The 25,436-nt window shown below is 35.5% G+C and overlaps 2 protein-coding genes across 19 annotated transcripts in view; one reads left to right on the forward strand and one right to left on the reverse strand.

The window, feature by feature from the left end:
* The window catches only part of MESR6 (misexpression suppressor of ras 6), a 436,905-nt gene that overhangs the window by 68,704 nt on the left and 342,765 nt on the right, over positions 1-25,436 (reverse strand). For all 12 annotated transcript variants that reach the window (XM_089177485.1, XM_089177493.1, XM_089177492.1 and 9 more), the window contains one exon: positions 14,109-14,224. In XM_089177485.1, coding sequence (XP_089033611.1) covers positions 14,109-14,224 — 116 coding nt within the window. The remainder of the gene's footprint in view (positions 1-14,108; positions 14,225-25,436) is intronic.
* Positions 1-25,436, forward strand: part of LOC149030857 (uncharacterized) — a 124,068-nt gene that overhangs the window by 47,911 nt on the left and 50,721 nt on the right. For 6 of the 7 annotated variants that reach the window (XR_016178275.1, XR_016178274.1, XR_016178277.1 and 3 more), the window contains one exon: positions 17,420-17,476. The gene's annotated coding sequence lies outside the window, so the exon portion shown is untranslated. Of the gene's footprint in view, positions 1-17,419; positions 17,477-17,550; positions 20,038-25,436 lie in introns of those variants that run through there. The other variant, XR_016178279.1, reaches the window with a different exon arrangement.

The following is a 25,436-nucleotide window of genomic DNA, read 5'->3' on the forward strand; positions in this document are numbered from 1 at the left end:
ATAAATGTTTCTTCAATCTTATAATTTGCGTTTAAAAGGGTGTCAATACTCAAGGCTCGAATAAAGTTAGGGTAGGTCGTACCTTCTTCTCCTCTTTTTAGGCTACCACCAAGACGATTTCCATACTTAGTCTTTTTTCTTTTTTCTTATTCACCAAGCTATGGATATTCTATGATGATTCTTCTTCTTTCTCACGTTCTTCCTCCAACCACCGTATAACCCGTAATCTCTTTAAGACTTCGACGGGCTGAATAATCGGTAGATGGAGTGGAATATTAATAAAAGCTTTGGTATCGTATTTTATGCTGTTTCCTACGAGTAACTTCGACAGTAATGTGGTAAACGTTTAACCACGTGTATTATTTTCTTTCTTTATACATTAGATTTTCTGTACTGTTAAACATTCTTCAAAATTATTCTTATTATGTATAAATAAGAATAAAATAAAAAAAATGTTTAAAAATTATCGAGAAAAATAAGGTAAGATGATTTTTATTAAATTTAAAAAATAAATTATCGAAAATGATAAAGATTTTCACATTTTAGACAACACATTGATTTTAAATCAGCATTGAATTTGTAGTAAAAATCTTGGGAGAAAGTTGAAACAAGTAAAAGAAAATTACTTTGATAGTGAGTAGGACATAACTCAAGTGCTGTAAGAGGAAGAGAAAGTTCTGACCAGAAGTAAGGGATGAAATTACTCGTGAATGACGCTGGTAGATGGAAGGAACAAAACGAGGAATATAGTATGAGGAAGGAAGAGGAGAAGAGTGGATAGATGAAGAGAGCTGCTTTCGAGGGCTGCATAAAGTAGGTAATGGAATTTCGAGAGCGAGAGTCGAGGACAAAATGGCTGGCACGCTCGGTGCTTCCAAAGTAAGCGGGTGAGAGAGTAACAGAGAGAGAGAGAGAGAGAGAGAGAGACAGAAAGATGGAAGAGAAAAGAGAGAGAGAGAGAGAGAGAAGGAAGTGAAATAGCTCGTCGTGGAAAGGTTAATTAATTCCGGGACATGAACCCACCCCTCTTCGTCGAGTATACTACTACGAGCTGTCGTATTGCATAGAGAACGCTGCGTCGCTTCATATACTATTACTAAGATCAAGGTCGCCTGTAAACTGTGCCACCTTGTGCAATTTAAAGGGACCGAACCAAGAGAGAATTTCAGTCAACGCTTAATAAGGATGCTACGAGTTGAGTGTGAAAATGGAAGAGAGAGAGAGAGAGAGAGAGAGAGAGAAAGAGAAAAAGAGAGAGAGAGTAAGACGAAGAAATATTCTAACAAGTAGGATGCTGCAAAGTAAACGAGAAACATTTATTATTTTGTAAATTCTGTTGAAATGTTTACATAAATTTCTCTTTACATTTTGGTACTTCTATTTTTTATCTTGTAAGTTAATAAAATTTTATCATAGTAGTACCTTATCTAAATGTATTCAGAATCTACAGTTAATATTTCAAAATTGTTGAAGTATATGTTAAATATTTGATAGGAGATTTATAGTATACGTAGAAAGAGTTTTAAGAGTTTTATTTTTTTTATCAACGATAGGGTCACTCGAGGAAAAGGAATTTTACTTTTATTTTTTTCGGTTAGAAAATTTCATTTGCTATTTTAATAATTTTATATTCAAAAGTCGAAGGAAGGCTGTATCTCCCCTTTTAAGGAGTCGTTCGAGGAAAAGAAGGCATTTGCCATGTAAATGTATAGGTGTATTCATCAGAGGCCATTGTAAGAGACGCGGCTGGTGCACCTTGCCGAAGCTCTACGCATTCCACTAAGGTATTTTCTTCTTCCCTTCATCGCGTACGTTATCCATACATTACTTATCGCCAAATGGTCGTTAAAGTCTATGGGAAGGGGCACCACGTACGAAAACCGCGACTCGGTTGCGCGTTCCTCCGTGATTGAATGCGTAATCTGCGACAGTCTGAAGAACTTCTTACAAGATTCTTTTAGCTCTTTTCTTTTATATGAGAAATTTGACGATACTTAAGCGCTATCTCTTTTTTTAAGTATGTATAGAAGTATATTAATACTTAACGCTATATTTATCTAATTTCATATCAGTTTAACGACGTTTCTAATTCTAACTTTCTAATCTTTATTTATAAGATTACCAACCTACGCTTACAAAAATTTCATTTTAAAATAAAACGTATATTTCGGGATGTTCTAGAGATGTATTCCCTTTGAAATTACAATGTCCGTTACTTGAGAAAGAAAGAGTAGGTACATACATCGTTTCAGAACCGTTACTCAAACTTGTTATAATGGTTAAATTTGCATAGGGGACCTTCGTTCATTATTCAAATCGAATTATGTGGACCGATTGACACGTCCTCAGGTGGTGGCTTTTCAAATTCTCGACGTGACCTGTGGGGGTTCGCGAGGCGCTAAGTGTCGCACGTATTAGTATGTTTTTCTTTCTCACTCTTTCTTCTTATTCACTTTGCGTTTATATGCGTGTGCGTGAGAATGAAAGAAAGAAATAAAGAAAGAAAGGAAGAAAAAGGGCATTTGCATATGGAATTTGGGTCTTCCATTTTACTAATACACTATTTCGAACTTGTAGGGTTGGAAAAATTAAAGGGACTAAAAGTAATAATTTAATTCTGTGAGAACCATTTTTCAAAATACTTTTAAACCGTAAAATGTATTTTTTCTTTTGAAATCGTTAAAATTCATTAATGTAACTTAAAGAGATAGAAATAAATCTTCGTAGGAAATATTTTTTAATACTATTAAAATACACTCTAAGGATTGCTTACATAAAATTAATTAATTCCGTTAATTCGTATCTCTTTTTTTATTTTCGTTCACGTATTATATATAGCTAAATACTTGAAATTTTAAATACGAATGTAAGAGCATTGCCAGAGCACGTTCTTGAAACGATCTTGTGTGTAGATACGAGATCGTAATGATAAAAAGGGCTACGACTATTAACTTTCAAGTACTTTATCGGATCGTGAAAGATAACGCGTAACATTTATTTCATAATGATAATAATAATCCCAGAGTTATGTTATTATTTTATTTTTTATGTGTTGTAAACAGTCGGTTATGCAACTTATTAATTTTTATGATAGTCTCTATTATAATAACTATTATTAAATATATAAATATATATTAGTGAATAGAAAAATTTTTTAAACATACGATTTGAATGGATGTTATATTGCAATGGTTCGTAGAATAAACACTATAACATAGCTATTTATTGTCTCTTTCGTAATGTATCTTAGCGAAGATACAAGAGAAAGAGAGATTATATGTCTCGTTTGGTAATACCAGGTAAAATTTATTCGTCGAGGAGGGTGGAGAAATCCTTAAATTTATAGCCTCGATCGCGCTTGTCCTTACAAAATCCTTCTCGTAAACGAAATTCGATGAGACCGCGTAGCAACGAGATCGATAGAGTTTTCCTCCGCCTTTCGGATTGAGCGTGGACTAGTCGCCTGCCAGTATGCAACTGGATATACTCTCTTGTATAAAGATCCTCGGGCTATGTCTATACTCTTAACCCTTAAACGAGCTTATCCTCTCATACGGATACGTACTTGAGGTGCTGTGTTTCAGGCGTTTATATATACACTAATCTTGTAGTAACAACAAAACAGAAAAAATATATACTAAGTATAAGATTTATAAAAAAAAAAAAATACGAATGTCGTAAAATTCAATTTTTCTATGATTACGCAATGATTGTATCTTACGCAAATATAAAAGAATTTATCCGCCTTGCTTCGATAAAATTACTTTAAACTTGTTTTCCGAGTGAATTCAGCCGGTTAAGTTCGTTATACACGGACAATTCAAATTACTCATTTCGTCCGTACGATCAGTGGTTTCGTTCGAAGAATAAAAAATGAAGTAGATCCTTAATATTCCGAGAAAGCAAGCAAGGTGAATCTGATCGGATTGCGAGTTGTTGCATACGCAAGACCGAAGCGTACGCAAAAAATTCAGTTAGCCTCGAGTTACGAGGAATTCGACCTTTCTCACTCTCTCTCTCTCTCTCTCTCTCTCTCTCTTTCTCTTTCTTTCTTCTCTCTTTTTTATCCTATTCTCTCGTTCTCTAACTCTTCGCTGCTGGCTGTAGGCAACGCGAAAGGTGGATGAATGCCCGTAGGTCGAAGGAGATGTTAAATCGTGTGGTAAATTTGCTTGCATTTCACTCTCCACCAGAGGAGTCTCGAGTAATACGTCGTCTTCGTCGTCTTTTTTCTCATCCTCCTCTTTCCAATTGTGGAGGGCGTAAGAGGAACTAGAAGGTATTGGAACCGGGTCGAGTTGACTATATCGGCGGAGTAGAAGGAAAGTGGAGAGAGATGAAGGTTGAAAGTCTGATCAGTTTATAAGCGCACATTGAGTTATTGGTAGCTTATCTGCTCCGTCTATATCCGACTGGATAGCTTCTTTTCGTACTCTACAATAGGTTCTTTTCTATCATTTAAAACGGCCAAGAAATTTTTCCAAATCGCTCACCAGAGCGAATGAATCTCTAAACATTATGATACGCAATGAATTAACCGATAAGGATAGTCGAATCTTTTTAAACTTATCTCATTGTTTTTCTTTGACATCAGATCAGTGAATCAAATATATATTTAAATAAAAAAAAATAAAGATGGTTGACGAATTAATTTGAAATGAATTTTTGTTATCGAACGAGTAACTCGGGAAGATAATATGAGAAAGGTTGAGAAAAAGAATGCGTTTCATTTGCAGCATGCATATGCATGGTATTAATACGCCATTTAGCTGGACAAGTATACGGATCACCGGTTTTATGAAGTGGGCGGATTTTATCTCCGGATACCGATGTTGCTACGAATTTTAACAGATTAAACGACTTGTTTGAAATATTGAAGTTGCGTGCGTATAGACTTCTAACGATAGAACATAACACGTTACTTTGTTATCTTTTACGATATATGATATGATCTAGACGTTATACTAAAAGGCATCTAATTCAATAGATTTTGTTCTACTGTTTCTATCGCAAATTTGATAAAGCGTAAATGATAAAAAAAAAATAACAAAAAATTTTGGATTAAAAACGAAAAGGAAAGAAAGAAAAAAGAAAATATTTTCCTTCGAAAACCAGTCGGTATCATTACATTTGTCTATTTATAAAAGCTATTAATCAACGATTTTGCTGATATTACATTTGTATTCCATAAGCAAATCGGAAAATACGAGGTGAAATAACGAGTTAGAGCACATATGTAGCTTTGATGTGTGTAATTTTTGTAATGAATGTATAACCACCCGGATTTAATTAAAGAGCGAACGGCGAATGGCGAAGGAAGCCGATGAAGTGCTTTAACCGATATATTTTTAAAACCGGTTTTGCGAAAGGAACGTCAATGAATAAATATCAGGCAAGACATAAATAACTTTTGTAAAATATTTAAACAGATCTTTGAAGAAAAAAGAAAAAAAAACAAAAAAATGAAATCTTTATAATAAAAGATCGTGTGAAAATGATCTTGAAAGTAAATCATAGATATGTTTGCCCATACAATACATTTTTGAAAAAATTATTCAAAAAAAAGGTGCAAACTTCGTGGCGATGGGTTTTTACGAATCCTATGGATATAAGTTCCTATTAGGGCGGATTGAAAGAGAAGGAAAAACAGATGAAGCAGAAGGAGAAGGAGAAAGAGAGATCGAAGTAAAAAGGGTGGTGGGATATCCCGTGTGCCAAAGGAGAATCGCGCATTAGGAGATTGTGTTCGACAGTTGTTTACGACACTCTTTCCTAACCACCTTCGTCTCCTCTTTCTTCTCCTTCTTCTTTACCACCTTCTCACCCTTTACTCTATCTTTTATATCTTAACTGGTATACATACGTACACGATACGTATAAAAACAGTGTTTTTCTATAGCTTACCATCTACATTCTGTTTCCTTTCTTTTTTTTTCTTCTTCTATTTCTTCCTACTTTTCTTTTTTCTTCTTTTTTCTTTCTTCTAACCCCCATATCTCATTTTCTTTTTACGTCCTTTCTTGTCGAACTTGCATCGCAAAGTAAAGGAAGGCAAAGGCGCGTATTTACGTCGTTGCACTCACATAAATCCGACCGACAAATTGGCAAGCCTTTCTTTTTACTACGTATTCTCTCGCTCTCTCGCTTTCTGACAATCTCAGTTGAAACACTTCGCAGATTCCCTTTTTCTTTCCCATCTCTCTTTCTCTCTCTTTTTTATCCTTAACACAGTCCTTTACCGTTTTCTTTATACGTCGTAAGACGAGTTAAATACGTCAATGTCTCCATGCAACGGAAATTATTTTATACGTTATACCATCCGTACGGTTCAATCCATTTCTCTCTCTTTAAAACAAACATCCGGTCTTTTTTTGATGTCTGCCACGGTGATATCTAACGTAAGATATAAGAGAAACTCGACTGTTGTTTCTTTCGAAGAAGAAATATTTTCTTTTATTCCTTACTCAAGATTTCGAGGATATAGAAAAACATGAAGATAGATAATATAAATTCCATAATTTAATGACTTAGGAATAAAGTTTTTATTGAAAGAATCGATTACTCGGATGTGTCGTTAGTACTCTTCGAAGAAGGTATAATGAGAAGATGGTACTGTGACATATCGACAAGAAACAGTAAAAAGACGTGTCTATGCAAGTTTACCAGTTCAAATATTAATGGGTTTACCGTTTAAATGAATGATAGATATTATCAGAGGGAATAGAAAAAGAAGAGAGTAATAGAATGAGAAAGAGAGAGAGAAATATGTATATTTTACTGCTTGTTAGTTGAAAAGTGCTTAAACTCATTTACAATGGTAAATAAAACTAGAGGATCTTATGATATATGACGAAGTGGAAACGAAATTAGCGAAAACGTAGGAAAAAGCGATTAGTTATTGGAAACAGCAAAAAAAGAAAGAAAGAAGATTAAATGTAGTATGATGTGAAAAAATATTGGATTTTGACGTATAACGAATGATACGTGTACCAAGATATGATTAATTATTATTACATTGGTAATATTTGTGGGATTGGGAAAAAGTTATAAATGAAGATACGAATACATGAAAAGACACGAGAAGCGGTTGAAATAAAAATATTCAAGAACGAGTATTCTTAGATATGTAAGCCTTTTTTTCTTTCTAATTAGATTGAAGTAGCTATTTCTAGGATAGGATAAATACGTTTTCCTCTTAACAAACGAAAATAGATGTTTCTAGAAAAGGTAAAAACAACATTCTTAGAAGTATAAGTAGGTATTTTTAGTACAAGTGAAGATGTTTTTCTGTTAGGTAAAAATATAAGAAATGTCATCTCCTGTTATTGTGATATGAAGAAATGAGAATATGTATGTATATGCGTACTTGTGGCGTATATGATCTTAAACATGCCGGTCATGAAATCCGTTGTTACCCGCGATGGTGAGAAGTGAGAATTTCTACAGAAAGGGTAATTTAAGGTAAAGTACGCCGGAAGAAAAGGGACGATAGATGACAAGAGGAAATAGTATCTATAAATACGCAACGAAAAAACAAAGCGAGGAGTTAAGAATATAGTTAAGAAAGAAGTAAAAGCAATACGTTATGTTACGTGAAAAAGTTATGTTACGAAGTGATGCTAAATAGTCAAGAAAATAAGTTATGTTCGGTTGTTAAACTAAGGAATTACGCTAAGAACATACGTAAAGAATGTTGTTATTAATTTAGAAGCTAAGCAACAAAACGATTGTAAATTAATTACAGACACTTACCATATATATATATTGTCTTGTAAATATATTTACTATCATCTTTACTGTACCTTATACGAAAAGTCAATAAATACTAATTAAATAAACTTTCAAAGATTGATTAAAATTTAAAAAATCTTTCATATCTTACATAGGTCCATACATTATCTTGTCGATAAAAGAGTCATTTTTAAATGTCTAAACCCAAATCATGATGGGTAAAGTTCAAGGTCCCACGAGTTTTCAGTTGCATCTGCCTAACGAGCATTGTAATGCTCCTGCGTAATTTTAATCGAATGATTACATAGGAACCGTTCAGATAAAGAGCCCAGCTATTACAGGATCAAATGAAATTGCCAACGTGTTTCGTCTGACGCGTAACCTGCACTTATGCTATTTTCATGTATTAGCGATAATCGAGTCTTATCGTAATGGTTAGTGTACTCGAACGATATTTCGACTACTTTTGGCGTACGTGGGCGTACCGAGTTTATATTTCTACAGTATACACCTGCTGTTGTTCCATTTTATTTACGATCAAACGAAAAATTTATTATTTTAAAATGTCCAACGAACGCAACTCAAATTATTAAATTGTTTGATATTTAACGATCACAAAGAGAGCAGATAATTAAACCACGATGATTACGAAAAAAATCGTTTCTTTTATCGAAAATTTACTAAGTATTTAATTACAAAATTACAAATTGTATTATTCAGATAGATCTAATATTACACTTAACACTTATGATAAGAATTACTCAAGAGCGATTATTTTATAAGAGAGGTTATTAAAATGGAACAAAAATTCACACCACAAATATTTCTAGAATATTCAAGGATACTTTTCATACACTTATTACAGTAATAGTATATTTTACATTCCTAATATATCAAAGTAAAGTACAAACTATCCACAAATAGTATAGTATTCAAAACCGGTGTTTCTACCCTATATAAAGGAAGATGAGAATGCTCAGCATGCGTTCCTCATCTAGACTAGAAACGGATAAGTCAACTCTTTCGTGAACTGGTGGTTATGTAAAGATTGGTTAGAAGGATTATGCGTCATACATGCTAACTGACTGTGCATGCTAACGCAATCCCTCCTCATTAGAAACTCGTAAAACTCCCTTTATATTTCTCTTTTTTACTCGTTCGTTCGTTCGCCCACTGGAACATACCACTTGCGGCAGAGGGCTCGAAGAGATAAAAAGAAAAAAAGATAACACGAAAGAAAGAAGTAAAGAAAGAAAGAAGGATGGAGAGAGAGAGAGAGAGAGCGAGAGAGAGAGAGAGAAAGAGAGAAAGAGAGAGAGAGAGAGGGAAGAGTAGATGATTCCTTAAGAGGAAAGAAGAGGAGAAATGGAAAGGAGAGGAAGAAAAAGGTGGAGGAGAAAAAGAAGAAGGAGATGAAGGTGGAGGACGTGGAAACCAGTTCCTTGGGCGTTGCTTTGCGCTAGAAGGAACGCTTTCTTTCCCACGTGGAAACGCCAACCGTACTGTTATGTACACCTGCAACTCACGACCCTTTCACACCAAACGAGTCGAGCACTGTCCGAGGAATGTCTGCTCACCGATATTTCTATTTCAAGGGCGCGTGAATGGTGATTAATATCCAGTTTAGTTCCGACCGTTCAAGGATTCAGAAGACAATCCTTCGAAATCCATTCACTTCCTTCAACATTTTTTGACGTTCTTTTTATCGTTCTGTTTATAAATGGGACATGGTCTAAGGGGCAAGAAAAGGAAAGCAAACAAAAAGAAATAAATGAAGAAAATGTGTAAAAGAGAATGTCTTGTCTTTGAAAGATTTTTCTTTCTTACACAATTTAGCTGTAGAATACGACATCGGATCCTTTTTCCAAGAAGAGACGGGAGAGCCAAGAACCGACGCGAGTTGCGTTAGGAATCCGTTCGATGGATTTGAGATTCGTGTTGCGACGAAGGGAAGTTGCGTCACGTAGAAAGCCAACGAGGACGGGTTCGCTCGTTTAGCTACGCACATTGTTACGTTAGTAGATCGTACGATCGTAAAAGACTTTGTTGGTATTTCTCTGAAAGAAGTAGAACAAGAGGTGGCGTTTCGTAGTTCGATGCTTCGTTCACCTTAGACGGCAATTCGATATCCACGGCCGCTCCTTTTCGACGTTTTGCATCGTAAAAGAAACTCTAGTAGGGGGAGGAGACATAGAAAAAGAGAGAAAGAGAAAAAAAAGAAAGAGAGAGGTAGAAGGAGTATAGCGCCAGGTTCGTTAACCCATCGTATAGACGTCGTTGTAGAAATGCAATTCGCCAGCTGACGATGCGCTTAACTGCAGTGAACCGAGCACGCCTCGAGAGGATAAAAAAAAGAAGAAAGGGAGACAAGAACGAACAAGGTAGAGATAGATAGGCTTTGCTATGGTGTAGAAAGAGATGGAGAAAGAGATAGAGAAAGAAAGAGAAAGAGAAAGAGAGATGAATGGCGATGGTATTGCCTTCCGATTTTTAATTTCTAATTACCGCGTAATGACCCCACACTCTCTGGCCCGAAGTGCCGAGCGTGCAGCAGACCTTATGTCCCGATAGAGAGCATGGCCGAGCCTTTAGTTATGGGTTGCGATAATTGCCAATTTTCATGGGCTCTCCTATCTAGCCTTCGATAGATCTAAGTCTTCGTTCTAACTTTCTCTAGGCTACATTTACAAAACCGATCGTTCTCGATCGATTTTATGAAGGGTCAATAAGAATTAGCGTTATTTAGCTACTTACACCTGTGTCAATACGATACATCATAGATCGATGATAGAGAAAAGGTATAAGTGTATATATGTATATGTATAGATATGCTTGAAAAACGGTAGTATTTTTCTTAAATATTTCTCTCTCTCTCTCTTTCTTTCTGTCTTGCATTCCTTTGTCGTCTAAAATAAACGTGAGGAAATATATAATACGTATACGTTATTCGAAAGTTTTTCTTTTATCATCACCGTTGAATACTACGCAACGGACCATAACGTTCCATGGAAAGTCAGGTAGTCTAGGTAGAAACGGTTTTGGGATCGTGTCGAGCTTAAGATCAGGTTCGATTCGTAGAGAATAAAAGAAAGAAAGATGAAGAGGTGGGGTTAGAGCAACGAGAATCGAGGCCGTACTTCTTGAGATCGATCGTCGATCACAAAGAGATTCCTTTTCGAGAGAGATCACCTGCCCCATATGCACTGTCATTCTCGACGACAGGTATCGCACCTGTAATACACCTGCACGCTTCGACTACCGATTTAGAAAGAAATTTACTAGCACGCCCGACGATTATCGGATATTCATCTGTACTTTATCGCACAGCTGAACTTCGTTATGCGGGTATACAGTGTATAGGAAAGAGGAGGAAAAGAAGATGCCAGGGCCTTTTTTCAAAAAGCTTCGTGTAAGATCGTTTTCAAGAAGGCATATATTATCACGTATTTCGTGTTACCGCTGCGATCTCAAGAACCGATAGAGTGATATCCGATAGTCGATTAATCGATCGATTATGCTATAATTATACCGTTGAATATAAAGCGATTATTATGCAACGTCATACATATATACACATGTATAAATCGTGACAAGATCGGTAGCGATATGGAAGAGATGTTCAGAAAAGTAAAACGAAGGTAAACTCAAGATCTTTTTATTTATTTTCCTCAAACCCTTCTCTTTGTTTTTTCCCTCGTCTTTTTCTGTATTTTAAGTAAATTTTGTTGAATTTATTCCTCTCTCGGAAGGCCGAAGGGCAACAAGATCGAACGAGGAACATAGGAGCGCTTTAAATATTATTCTCGATCGTTTCAATATGGTATATCTTAACGCGTGTTAGTCGGTATCTGGACAAGGATCGGAAAGGTAGCGAGAAGAAATAAGAAAGGAAGAGCAAGTGGCCGTTTATATCAGTATGGAATATCGTTTGGAGTCGTTTATTCGATCGCTCGTGCTCGCGCACACGCATTCTCTTGAATATCTACGAGGATGTTTAACGCGGCTGGACACGAGCTAGCCGTATCGAGAATACACGTTTAAACGTTCGCTTCATCTAGGAGGGAACTTGCTTCGAAGGGAGAAGTTACTTAGCTGCAAAAAGCCGTCCTTAGAAGCCGACGGCCGTCGCTAATTATCGATCATTATTTGCACCACGAGCGAGTAATTGGGATTTATGCTTAGCGTAATAAAAACGAATGGCCAAAGAAGGAGAAGGAAAAGGAGAAAGAGAATAGGTGAATGTTAAGAGGTAGTCAAACAGGACTTTTATAAACCACACTATAGTCTCTACTTAATTATTATTTACGTCAAACTATCACGCAAATCCTTCGAAGTCGTAGAGAGTTAGTTAGAAAAAAAAAGAGAAAGTAGAATAGAAAAAAGCAAAAAAAAAAAAGGTTAGGATCGTCTGCGATGTCCGTTCGACTGATTTACAGGACCAATTTGTGACAATTATCATTGCTAGAAATTTAACTATCGCGAGGGTAGAAGCGTAAAAGTTAACGTTGATACTAAATCACTTTTAGAAGGTTTGACGTAAAGACGGTAAAATAGCGCGAAGTCGCGCGTTCGCACCTTGCGCATTTTTACTTCGTCGCATCGAAGGACGGAATGCCGGAAGTTTCGAATAGTCGTATTCAACGACATAAAAGCCGGAGGGGCACTACTCGAGCGATCCGTCGAGCAATAAAATCGGCGACAAGCCGTGAATTCGTGACACGACGCTCATAAAGGGATTTATGCGCGCGTTCGAGAGGAATGAGTGACGACGAACTTGCGAACTATGCGTACCTATATGTTAATACCTTTCTACTATATATACATACATATATACATAGGTAAATACATATATATGTACATATATCTATGTAGGATATGTTTCTACACGCGATAATCTACCAACGACCGCTCGCAAAACCGCGGGATCGTTGAATGGCCAATAGTCGTGTCGCTATGCGTAAAACCGTACCTATTCCTGTTAAATAATTTCTATCCAACATTTTCTATCACTCAAGCTACGAGAGATAGGATAACATTATTATATATAAATATAAATATTGTGATAAAATATACTATCTAAAATATAATATAACATTATACAATAGGTCACAAAAGTATTCATATCCAATTACATCGTAAATTTTAATCAATTGATATTTGCTGGTAAAAAATGCAAAATTTCTAAATTCTTATATAGAGAAATCTATTGTAGGATTATTACATTTAATTTTACTAAATACTAAATGATAATAGATTATTTTCTTGTATTTTCATATATATATATATATATTATTATACTTTTCAAAACTTAATGTTACTTTTCAAAACTATATGTTATTATACTTATTCAAAACTAACTTTTTTTTCGTGCTGACCTCTGTTACGTTGTGTCTTAGGCCACGCAATTTATTTCTTCTTCGTTTAGTTTGTTTCTATTAATCGAATTGTGAAAAACAGCTGAATATTATACACGACAATTTCTAAATCATTACCATGAGGGCAGAAATGTAATTTAGAAAAGATTAACTGAATGCAGTTGCTTTCATGATTACTATAAAACTGATGAGAGCAAAAGGATTTTAAATGTAGAATTTTTAAATACAATTTTCTCTAACATGATACCATAAACAATGTTACTCCTTTCATTCGACTTACTTTTACAAATAACATAAACTTCTACCTCCTATATGTAAATATATTATATATTAGATATATTATATATTATAAAGGATTTATCCTATTTCAAACTTTTTCATCTTTCTTTTATCTCGCGCGCGAAACGAATCTTTTCCGAGCCGATTTCTTCGTCGGATTTTCGCTTTTTGGAAGGTTCCTTGAACGATCTCGTTCTTTGAAAAATACGAAAAGATCGGAAGGAAAAAAAAAGGACGTGCAAATAGAATGTGTATGTGTGTGTATATGTGTGTGCAAGAGTGAAAGAGAAAAAGAAACAGGAAGGAAACGCAAAGAGTATCGGCACAAAGCAAAACCTTTAAAGGAAAATGCATCGCGATAGAAAATCTCCGATCGTCGAATGCAACCGCCTAATCAGTCTCCAATCGACAGGATTGACTCGGCTCCTTGAAACTCGCTTCCCGATTTCTTCGTTTTCTTTGCTATTCCTATCTTTCTTAGCATAGAAATCTCAAAAGAGATAGGAGTTCACGCGAATTCGATGCTTGAAGCTACGATTTTCTCATGGCACATAGATAAGTAAGTATATAAGAGAAACAACGTATGAGTGTATCACAAAGATAATCGTGTTTTCCTCGTCGATGGAGTATACGAATAAGAATAATAAAAGTCTATCAATGGAAACGTAAGGTTTTATTTAAGAAGCACGTAAAAGAACGTATCTTTTAATCATTTTAACTTACCTTCCTGTCTTCTCTCCGTCGTAGTCCTTAAGATTACGATGATTTTGGAGATGGTTAAAAAGCTTTTCCAACTCATCGAGTTGTTCGCTCCTTGCCTGGGTAATTTCTTTCAAAATCTGTAAAAGAAAGAGAAAAAAGTATAAATAGAAATAGGTAAAAGGGACGAATATCACTGATATATTGTTATTGTTAATATCCTGTCATTAGATTTGCTATATTCATTATTAGAGTAGTTCTATCTTAGACAAGTTTTCAACACCTTTTGTTCAAACAACTTGAACATTCGCATTTTGATTATCGATAAAGCAATATCGTAAATCTAATTTATTAGAATACCTATGCGAGGAATTTAAACAGTTAGGTATGTTCTTTATCGTGAACAAAAAATCCGTTGAAATGCCGTTACCTTTGGAAATCGAGCTGGCCTATCGTAAAATCTCACTTCTCGGGAGAGATTTTTGCATTCGCGGGAAAAAGCAAGCCGCGAAAAGAAGTTAAAGGAAACAAGCGGGACGTCGTTAGAACTACGGCCCGAAACAAATCTAGCACGTAATGTTTCCGCCGTAATGGCATTCCTAGAAACGATTCGAACGTAACCTCTCACCTCCATACGTCACGTTCACGAAGGGTTCTCTTTTGAAGGTGCGAGCAGACGAGGGAGCAGTCGTTTGCGCGTCGCCGGAACAACGAGGAGGTATTTTCTTTCTTCCACACGCGAGACTCTCATCCTCCGAAAAATCTTTCTTCCATTCATTGTTACTTATTTCCATGGACGTTCGCGTTTTTCTCTTAACTTTTACCTATCCTCGAATTTGTTTCTCTTACCAAGCAGTTTGATTCCCTTAGCTTTATCATGACTAAAATTTCATCCTAATAGAATTTTCTTTTCTTTTACTTAAATCGTTTTCATCTAATAATAATAGATATTTTTTATCGAATTTGTTTTCCATTACTGATTTGTAAAATAAATAATAAGCAAGTGAAATTTCATTCATAATAGCGTTAACGCGTAATATTTTATTTTTTTTAAATAACGTTTTCAAATTTGTTTCCTGGGAACTTAAAGGAGCGAAAAAAATAACTTGTAGTTATCCTGAAAAAGTATTCGTTAATATAGATTGAGGTGAGATGTTTACAGACTACTATTTATTTCGACGTTACTGTAGTTTGAAACGTTAGTAATTTATTTAGTAAATCGTCGAGTTTTTATAAACAAATCTTTTTCACTTTCTCAATTTCTGAAATAATCCAACTGCTGAACGTTAGAGAGTTCCTCGAACTCTATCAACAACATCATTGACGATAAAGATCGTATCAAGATCGTAACTAGGGAAACGTGTGAAAATGTGACCGGCTTTCGATTTTCGGCTTTTCGTTCGATTTATTTGGGCTTTCGCACAGTTTTCGCATTGGATAGCAAATCGATGCCGATAAATTTACGTATCAAGTTTCAATCGTGACCGTGTACCGAGAGAATCGAGAGAAAGAGGAAGAGAGGTAGTGTGCCAAAGGGGAAAAAAACGGGTAAAATAGAGAATAGGAGAAAAAAAATCCGTCCTGGCCTCGAAAATAAAATCGGTTTTCCGATAACTCGTTATTTGCTCGCACAAGTGGCTCGCTGACTGGGCGAACACGTCGGAAACGGTTTTCGCGTGTAATATTATCGAGTTATCGGGAGGATAGAGAAGGCCATTGATCGTTGCTGCCGTTGCTGGAGCCAAACAAATGGAGCTGAGAAGGGGTTGAAAGCGAAGGACGAAAGCGCGCATTACTTGAGTACAATATATCCGCGTGATTACAATATGTCGGAGCTCGAGAGACCAATATCAACTTGAAGTCGGCTCAGCCAATGCTAATAATCTCCATTGTTGGTGCCTCACTCGAATACCTCACGATCGGATACATCTTGTTTCGAAATTTCGAATTGCCTCGCTTGTGTTCGTCGTCGGTATTTCTCGTCTTATCCTCTCGTTTTGCTTCACCGCAAAAAAGAAAAGTTTTATTTTCTAAGCTGGCACAATCGAAATTATACTTTAGAACGAAAAATAATTGCATGAATATAGGAACTATGATAAAAAAAAGTCTTAAGCTTCTTTTAAGAAATACGTGCTTGCATTCGTCGTTGACGTATAACTGTTGAAAAGGATGACGGTAAAATGAATTAAGATTGAATTAGTCGTTTTAAAGTAGTCAATTTGTATCTTTGAGAATGTCATTATCTAGGTAGCAACAAAACCGTTCGATTATTATTTTTCGAATATCGTTGTCCTATCTCAGTAGGTGTTGCCGGATGTTTAAATAAAGAGTTGGAAGAGCGCGGATTGTTCTACCTACAATGAAAGAATTAAAATCTGTTTACGTTGCTATTTTTGTTGCTTGCTATAGCAATCTGAAGTAGCTGCTTGAAGCAGCAGCCTGAAGCAGTAACATCAGCATGAGCAGGTAGGCACTCATGGAGAGTCGCCTTTCACACATCTCACACGAAAGAGACGACGAAGCTTGATTCTCTTTCAAAACAATTACGCGTTCTTTGGCATTTGTTCTCTCACGTCAGTTTTATCCTTGTCGTCATCGTTGTCGTCGTTGTCGTCTTCGTTATTATTGTCATCGATCTCGACTTTCCATGATACATGCCTAGACGTACATGCCTACACTTTTTTCGTTAACGTAAAAGAAAAGTAGGGCAAAAATGAACTCTAACGTCTACTTTCTTTTTCTTTTGGTCATACGTCTCTTTTTTTTTATTACTTTCACAAAGTACAGTTATTGTTGATTATGTCGTCAGGAAATTTCGTAGGTAATTTAATACATAGTCTAGCGGAAGTTGTAATCATATAATCAATTTTGATTTTTCATAAAAAGGACGAATAAAACATATATATGAATTATTTTATGTTACCTCTTCCAACTAATACAATGTCAGAGATAATACCTACTTCCGCGATAACATTAATTATAGGGAGGAGAAATGTTCGTACTTATAATTACAGTACTAAAAGTACATTGTGTAGAATCAAGAGAATACTACACATGACAGTCGATCTGAGTATCGACTGAACAACCGATGACATTAAAAAAGGGATTTCATCAATCCTTATACAAATTGCAAATAATCATGTTGATATTTTATTCATAGTTTGATATGCACGATTGAAATTAAACCTATACGAATAAAACTCGCGAAGAATTTTGTAAATATTATACAAAATTACAAGAAAAAAAGAAATTTATTCGTATGTAGGTATTAAATGCATACTTATAAACTACACGATATTATTAATATTAAATGAATTTTTCTTATCTTGTTTCAGGTAGGTATCGAGATTGAGAGGTCGATGTGGCGCCGAGTTCTCTCTTCGCACGCACGAGTAAGTGTTGCAACGTAATACGTTTCTCATAGGGGTTTCGAGATACCTCGATAGATTTGGAATTTGTTTGCCAGGACGAGTGTATGTAAGCATCGACTACCGAGAAGTTTCGCAATCGTTTCTTGCGAATCGAAAAACTCTCACGACGATTTCCTATTCAACATTTTTTTCATGCGAGAAACGAACGAACGAACGAACGAACGTACTAACGTATATGTGTATACGTACATAGGTACATTCGTAGAAATGATCGTACCGTTAAAGGTCGGAGATCGTTTCTGGCATGACCTACCCTTGCTTGCTTGCCCCCGTTGCTATTGTCATTTCTCATTCATTTGTAAGTAGCCATATCGCGATTTACGATCCCTCTGTTGGTGACTTTTGCACGTTGTTCGATTCCGTAAGAGGAGAAGAAGGAGAAGGAGGAGTAGAAGGAAGAGAAGAAGGAGGAGGAGGAGAGGAAACACTTTGGCATGTGAAAGAGGTTTCAAAGAAGCGTGCTTTGGAAACCCTATAAATCTTTGTCATATGTCATATACGTCTATAAACCAAAACGAAAAAATATTGTATATAGACGCCATCTATAAATTTATTATCATCATATTTCTAATAGAAAACGTCGACGTTGCTTGGACTTCGGTACTCGAACGATGCGGTGTTTAAATTTGACGTTTAATAGATTTCAACTCGTTAAAAATAAAAAAGAATGGTTACTTTAATATTATCGAATAAGAATTTAAACGTTCTAATACTTTTATGTCGACGCTATTTCATCACACGCTTGATGCTTAGATATTTGCATATTTCGAGATTTGAGTTTAACGGATACCAAAATGAAGAAGAATAAGAGATCTGGAAAAAAGATCTTCACTAGTTACAACGACGTAAATCTGTAGAGAACGTACAATGAATTAACGCAACGCGTTGCATGTGTCCAATCATTTAATAATAAGAGGATGACACGCGGTAGAAAGACAAGATACTACTCGAAGAAAATGGTCGAGGTATTGTATGAAGCACGAGGTTGCATGCTTTTCAAAGGTGTTCTTGACTTATGAGATTTATCAGATAAACGATTCGTAGATTCTTTGCACTCGATGAGATAGCTTACACCTTACTTTCTCTTTTCCTTTTCTGTCAACCCTCTTTCTCCTCCCTTCGTCCTTTCTTTTTCTCTCTCTTTCTCTCTCAGTTGATGTTTCAAAGAAAAAGATAAAGAAATAGAAGATAAGAAGGAACAAGAGGAAAAGAAAAGAGAATTATAAGTAGACGACTTATATTCGAGTAACCGTGGGTAGACTTAGTATATCGTTCACTTAAATCAGTCATCACTAATTTTCATTGCATGAAGATAAAGGCACGTGCCGGAACAAGACGTTGCAGGTCATTCAAGATCGGATCGCGTTTCATGCAGGGAGAGAGAGAGTCTCTTAAATGGGAAATAGATTTTCCTTTATAGTTAATAATAAATACGTTGAGAGAAAAGTGGATTGGTCAGCGGACCAAAACCATAGGCGGTTATTCGTATTTCATAAGATATACAAGTCTTGGTCGCGATTATCGCGTTGTCGCGAGGTATCGATAAACCGCACTGTTTTACGATGCAAAAAGATCGCATGGAACGAGCACATTTCAGTCGGTCGTTCAATTTCAACGTTGCAATGAGTTTTGCGGACTTTGGTCTAGCTCATCAGAAAGAAAAAAGAGAGGGAGAGAAAGAGTATCGCTTTAGGTACGTAACTCAGTCGCATACTTATACTACAAGTTACTCATAAATCACTATGGAATTACTAGTTGTGCTAATATGGAAGATAACTAATTAAGAGCAAGAGATACCGCGAGCAGTAGAGATTCTAATTTAATGATCAAACGCCGACCGAATATAACGGATACGGTGATTCTGCGAGATCGTAAATTACGACGATCCCAGAAGATTAAATCAATCAGGCGTCAAGCCCTCTCCTCGACAAAGATAAATAAAAAACAGTTTATTTATATTTTTCTACATATAATATCATAACATACATATAAAATTGAATAAAAAATTCTTAGATGTAATTATGTTACATTATTCATCTATATATTATGTATAAAATTTACATAAAAATGTAGTATTTCTTGGAATTTTTAATATTGATTCGATTTGTGTATTTATGATTAAAATATATAAAGCTTTATTTAATTAAATTATAGACAATTTTTAAATTTGTGAAATTACGAATAATATAACATACATTTTAGTCTTTCCTTTTAAATGAAAAATGTATCGTAACATCCAAGTGATTTTAGTTACATGGACCACCCCATGTTATCTCTCTTAACAGTTTTAGTCGGCGAGTAGCCGATAGCGAACGAAAGGTACAACGCTTATCGATGAAATAAACGACTAGATAAGAGAGTGCACTGTCTCGTTAATCGATTCTCGAAAGGAATTATCCACGCCGTGTAGTGTGTTTAATTAGCCGTATAAAACGAAGTGCTTGAAGAAGAATAGAAAATCGTATTAATTAAGTACATCAATGTGATCTCAGAGATATTTCAAAATTACAATATATATCGAGTTTCGATGTTTTTCAATTATTTTCACTGTACGAATGCGTAAAGAAGAATTTTTCTATTGAAAAATGAATAGAAAATAAGACGATAACAGATTAGGCGACGAAGATAAGAAAATAAGATATCGATAATTGACTCGTTTCAATATTAGCGAAAGGTCTATCCTTTCTATAGCTCCCTTTCCTTCTTTCGTCCTTCATCTTGTCTCTCTTTCCCTTCACTCTCCTTTTTTCAACTAGCTTGTAGGATGGAATTGGGTCGTGGCATATTCGTAGTATGGCACCTTCGTTTATCCTACTCGCGATCGGCCTACACACGGCCAGAATGCACCGGCATAATGTGATTATGCTAATGGGGAAGACCCCACTCTATTCGCTTATCTTCAAGTCACGTGATCAGAAATAATTATTGAAAATGACCCATCGATCTTGGCGGGCTCTAAAGTGTGTCACGTTGTACTTAACTGGCATTGTCGCTACTCTAATACCCTTATTATCCATCTATCTATATTTTACTCTTTTAAAGTTGCACGAAGGGCAACGAAGAAAACGGAAATAACACGATTAGAGAGAAGCTCTTCTTGTTGATGAAAAAGCAGGATTAAATAAGAGAAAAAAATAATCTTAAAATCCAAGGGATTTACCGATACTTTTGTTAAGTTTGAATTATCTTGGTATTTGTTCAATTATTTTTAATGTCATGGTAATTAGATATCATTCACTATAATAGTGTAGAGATTAGATTAGTTTTAAAACTTGACGTGTACTTTAAATATTACAGAACAACTCGGTTTTGTAATCTGAATCCTTCGAGGGATACCGTCTGCTTAAAAGATAGAAAAAAAAGTTATTCAAGGAGGGTTGCCGCTTTCGCTCGTTAATCGTGCGTCAACGTTTTAAGCTCGTACTAATTCGCTCGGCAATCCTATGAAATTAATGATTACAACGAACTAACCAACCATGATAAGTTAAACTTTCCTTAATAAATTTAAAGCGAACGAAAGGCTATTGATATAGGTACGCAAGTTTAAATGTTTTCTCTTGTTTTTCTTTGAATCTTTTTCTAATCGATTTAAAAATTGAACAGCAAGGAACAAACTTTCGAATGTTAAATAAACTTTGTCTAAACGCGATTAGAAAAACATTCTTGTAGGTAGTAGCATTGAAAGGATCTCACGACGAGGATCGAAATTGAAAACGATTAAAATTAATTTCTTATTAATTAGAGAAACAGTGCGTGTTATATACGTCGGCTTAAATCTTCGATCAATGGAAAATATCGTCGTTTAAAGGATATATAAAGATTCGCCGTTTATACTTCTCAGTAATTAGGCGAACTCTCGACGCTTAGACGGAGAAAGTCGACGTTCAACAAGGGCTTTGAAAATTGCGAGTGTATAAAGGTTAACTACACCGAGCAAAAGGGAGAAAGAATAAAATAGAGAAAGGCTCGTAACAGCTCATTAGCCTTATCGTTTTGTCGATCGTTTAACCTCACACCTCGAGAGAGAGAGACTCCTCTCTCCTTGGGGAACATCGATTTGAAGGTATATCGCGGCTTAATCGTGTCCTAAAGTATCCACTTAAACATATTGGAATTTCCAAGACTTATAATTACACGAATACGAAGATGATAATAAATGCGTAATAATCATAAACGTTTTGCATTATTCGAAAACCATGTTTAATTCAACCAAAAAAAGAAAAAATGATTTCTTATTGATTTTATCGATTCTCGTTTGTCGAATTATTTCAATATATCCACGAATACGTTTTCAGAATTGCAACTGTAGGAATGAATCGTTATAAAAATTGAAGAAAAATTTACCCTCTTCTTCTTAAGTCAAAGAAAACAATTATTGTTTTTTTTTAAATTTTTTTTTGTATCTGATAAATTAAAGATCGAGAAGAAATGAGAATCGATACTGCGAACAGAAAAAGGATCGATCTTGCGTCTAATAAACATAGTTTCCCGCGACGTAAGACAATAAATTCTGCAAACGAATGCCTTGCTCGAGCAAAAGGTCGCTGTGAGGAACGACCATCGCTATTCCTTTACTTGATTTATATACCTAGGAAAGATCGTGAAGATCGTTCGGAACGAGAGTCAAGAGACAAGTAGAATAAATGCCAGGATCGGCAGAGGATCATCCGTGGAAATTTGTATCGACGTTCGTCTTGAGACTTACTTACTTTTCCTTCTTTTTCTTTTTCTTCTTTTACTCATTCTCTTTTTCCTACTCTTCGTCAATTCGAGAGTCTTACAATCGTCCACACTTACGTTTATAGTTTTTCCTATATACACGAGTACTTGTCGCACGTATCAAATACTTTGACGCAATTGTTCTTCCCAGAAATGAGGCAATTTTAATTACGACAAAAAAATAGTTCAAAGCCAAGTTTCTACGATTCATATTTATATATTTATATTTTATATATTTATATTTATATATTTATATGTGTGGGACGAGCGCCTCTATGCTAAACTTATCGGACATCCGTGAGAAGGATTGGTCGGTGGGCCCTGGATAGCTCAATTGGTTAAAGAGCAGTCGCCCGGAAAGCGAAAGATCCGTGGTTCGAATCCCGGTCCAGTTAGTCCCAGCGGTCCAATTGTTTTCACGAATGCCACATATGGATGATATTCTAATCATAACATAACATTGTGTAATTAACTTCTTCGGACTTCCACGAACTATATGCTATTTATCAATTGGCCAGAAACAGGAAATGATTCAACGAAAGTACTCAGTGGATCATATTAAAATAGATAAAAAAAATAATACGATCTACCCACGCGTTTGATTGAGGTGACAATCGGTAATTATTAAAAAAAAATTTTTTAAATAAAATAAAAATATAAAGAGAGAGAAAAAAACGAAAACATCGGGCAGTTCAACGTGTTGGCCCGCAAACCATTGGCCTAGCTATAACAAGATATCAAGTTGAAATATGATCAAGGTCGAAGTCGATTCGGCGTAACGTTTTTTTTGTTCATCGAGATGCATGCATCGTGTAGGTTCAACTGTGTTACATATGTACAGCAACATATTTAACCATATATATATAAATGTACACACGCACACGCACATAAATACTCATACATAGAGAATTAGAGCGTGAATCGTTGATTCCGCGCTACAAGTCAACTCGCGATGTAATTAGAACCTGTCGACGAGTGCGAGATACACGCTAAGTATCGATTTTTTTATTAGCCGATAGGCAGCTTATAACCGCTTTTAATTACATTCTTACAGTTCATTTAGAACGGAAATAAAGATAGGAAAAGAGAAGAAGGAGAAAGAGAGAATGGAAAAGAACGCAAGGTTCTCGGAGGGAGGGAGTTATGTTTTCATATCGAAATCTAATGCAAATCGAACGTGTTGCGCGAAATGAGACTCTCTACTTATGACCGTTTTAACAAGGAAAATCAATCTTCTCGTATATTTATGAGTAGAGCGAGTAAGTCGCAAAGTTTCTCATTCGATAAATCGATCAACGTAATTTCTTGCAATTTCAATTGCAAATGTACCATCTCACTTTCTTTCTCTTTCTCTTTCTCTCTTTCTTTCTTTCTTCGTTTTTATTTTTGTTTCGATACAAACAATTTAGTGTAACATTATTAATTTTCATTATTGTGCTGCAACAACATCGTGACACGCTGTTTAAGATACGTGTAGCTACAAAAGAGAATAATATGCAAAATGAAATACGACTGTTTTTTCTTTGATTTCAATTTGTCAGAAAGGTTAGACGTTTCATCCCCGCAATTAATACTTTATAAATCAATCCAGGCAGACGAGAAGAAGAGAGAAAATCGAGACTAACTCTCGTCGATTGGTTGTCGTTGTCGTAGGTCTGGCGATTATTCTTGTAAGTTACAAAGCGCAAGTAGGCTCTCCTCTTAACGAACACTCGGTTTTAAGAAGGCGGGCGCACCTAATAATACCCTTTGCGGAACCGGTCGTAATTGCTATCCTCTGCGTGGAAATGGCCATTCTCGTTCGAGATAATCGATCACAGTCGCACGATTAATAAACGATAAAGTCGCCGAGCATTGCTCGTGAGCCGCCTACCTCTCTTTCTCTTTCTCTTTCTCTTTCTCTTTCCTTTTTTTTTCTTTTTTTCTCCACTCTTTTCTCTTCTTCTTTTTCTTTCAATTTTTTGTGTGTTTAAATGTTTATTAAAATCTCTTTGTATTTATGTATTCATTTTTATTTTTACACAAGAATCACAGTTGCATATTAAAGATTGATTATTAAAAACAATTGAACATGAAAATGTAACTAATGAATTTATCTTAATATATGCTAATTATACAATCATATATTGCAAATAATTCGAGATTAATAATGACAGTGTAATTATTATTAAAAATATTAACCTCTGGAGGATTATCATTACGAAACGAGTAAGAACTCAGCCTTTCCACGAATATAATCGATCACCGTCGTAGCGTTAATAAGCTTTAATGTCGCGACGTTTTCTGCTTAACATATATAGATACACGGTTAAACGGATTCGCGATATCAGATAGCGAGTACAAATCTACCTGCTCGCGTTCTCCATGAGCGGACGAACAATTTTGATAAATATTAAATTAAGTCGAGTTCACCGGGAGGTTTCTTAGGTGATTTACCATGAGCTCAAGTTAAATCGAATCGTTCGTGAGAGCTTGAATCGTATTGCATGTAACGGAAAATATTTCTGATTAATTTATTAAAATAGAAACAGTAGCAGAGAAAAACCACATTTTTCCAATATGTTATTCCATATAATGTTGAAGAAAAATATTTACGAAAAGATGAGTAGACAATAAAACATATTTAGAAAAAAAATCAAACTAGTTAACGAAATATTAAGTTAAGTAAGTAAAAATATAAGAAATTATAAATAAAAATTATTAAAATAAATGATTGAAAATAGAGATCGAAGAAAAAGAAAAAGATAGATTAAAAGTCAAAGAAGTAGACGAGAAAAGTGAAAGAATTTTTCGAAAAGGGTAAGGTAAAGGAAGAAGTGAGAAACACAGATAAAGAAAAGTAAAGGACAAAGTTGTGGCTAGAAAGTATAACGAGTATAAAAGAATGGGAGGGTTAGAGAGAGGAGGAGAAGGGGAGAAAGAGAAAAAGAGAGAGAGTCGTTTATATGCATTCGTGTAACACTTTAACGATGAAGCGGTTGCACAAGTGGGAAGGCGACCCCCATAAAGCACCGTCGACCTCGCTCGTTTCCATGGTGAGAGGAGAGGGCTCCTTATTACTGGTCGGCTCTTAACTTGCTAAGAAAAGCAAGAAGCTACGAGCACGTCGACATCGGCGTGCCAACGTAATCGAAAGATTGATAAATCTTAAAAAGAAGTCGCCGTGGAACGAGACGACCGACGAGCTGATCGTGCGCCACTC

The sequence above is a fragment of the Polistes dominula genome, unplaced genomic scaffold (genome assembly GCF_049000335.1).
Source record: "Polistes dominula isolate Pdom_NZ unplaced genomic scaffold, Pdom_raw_medaka contig_24, whole genome shotgun sequence".
NCBI lineage: Eukaryota > Metazoa > Arthropoda > Insecta > Hymenoptera > Vespidae > Polistes > Polistes dominula.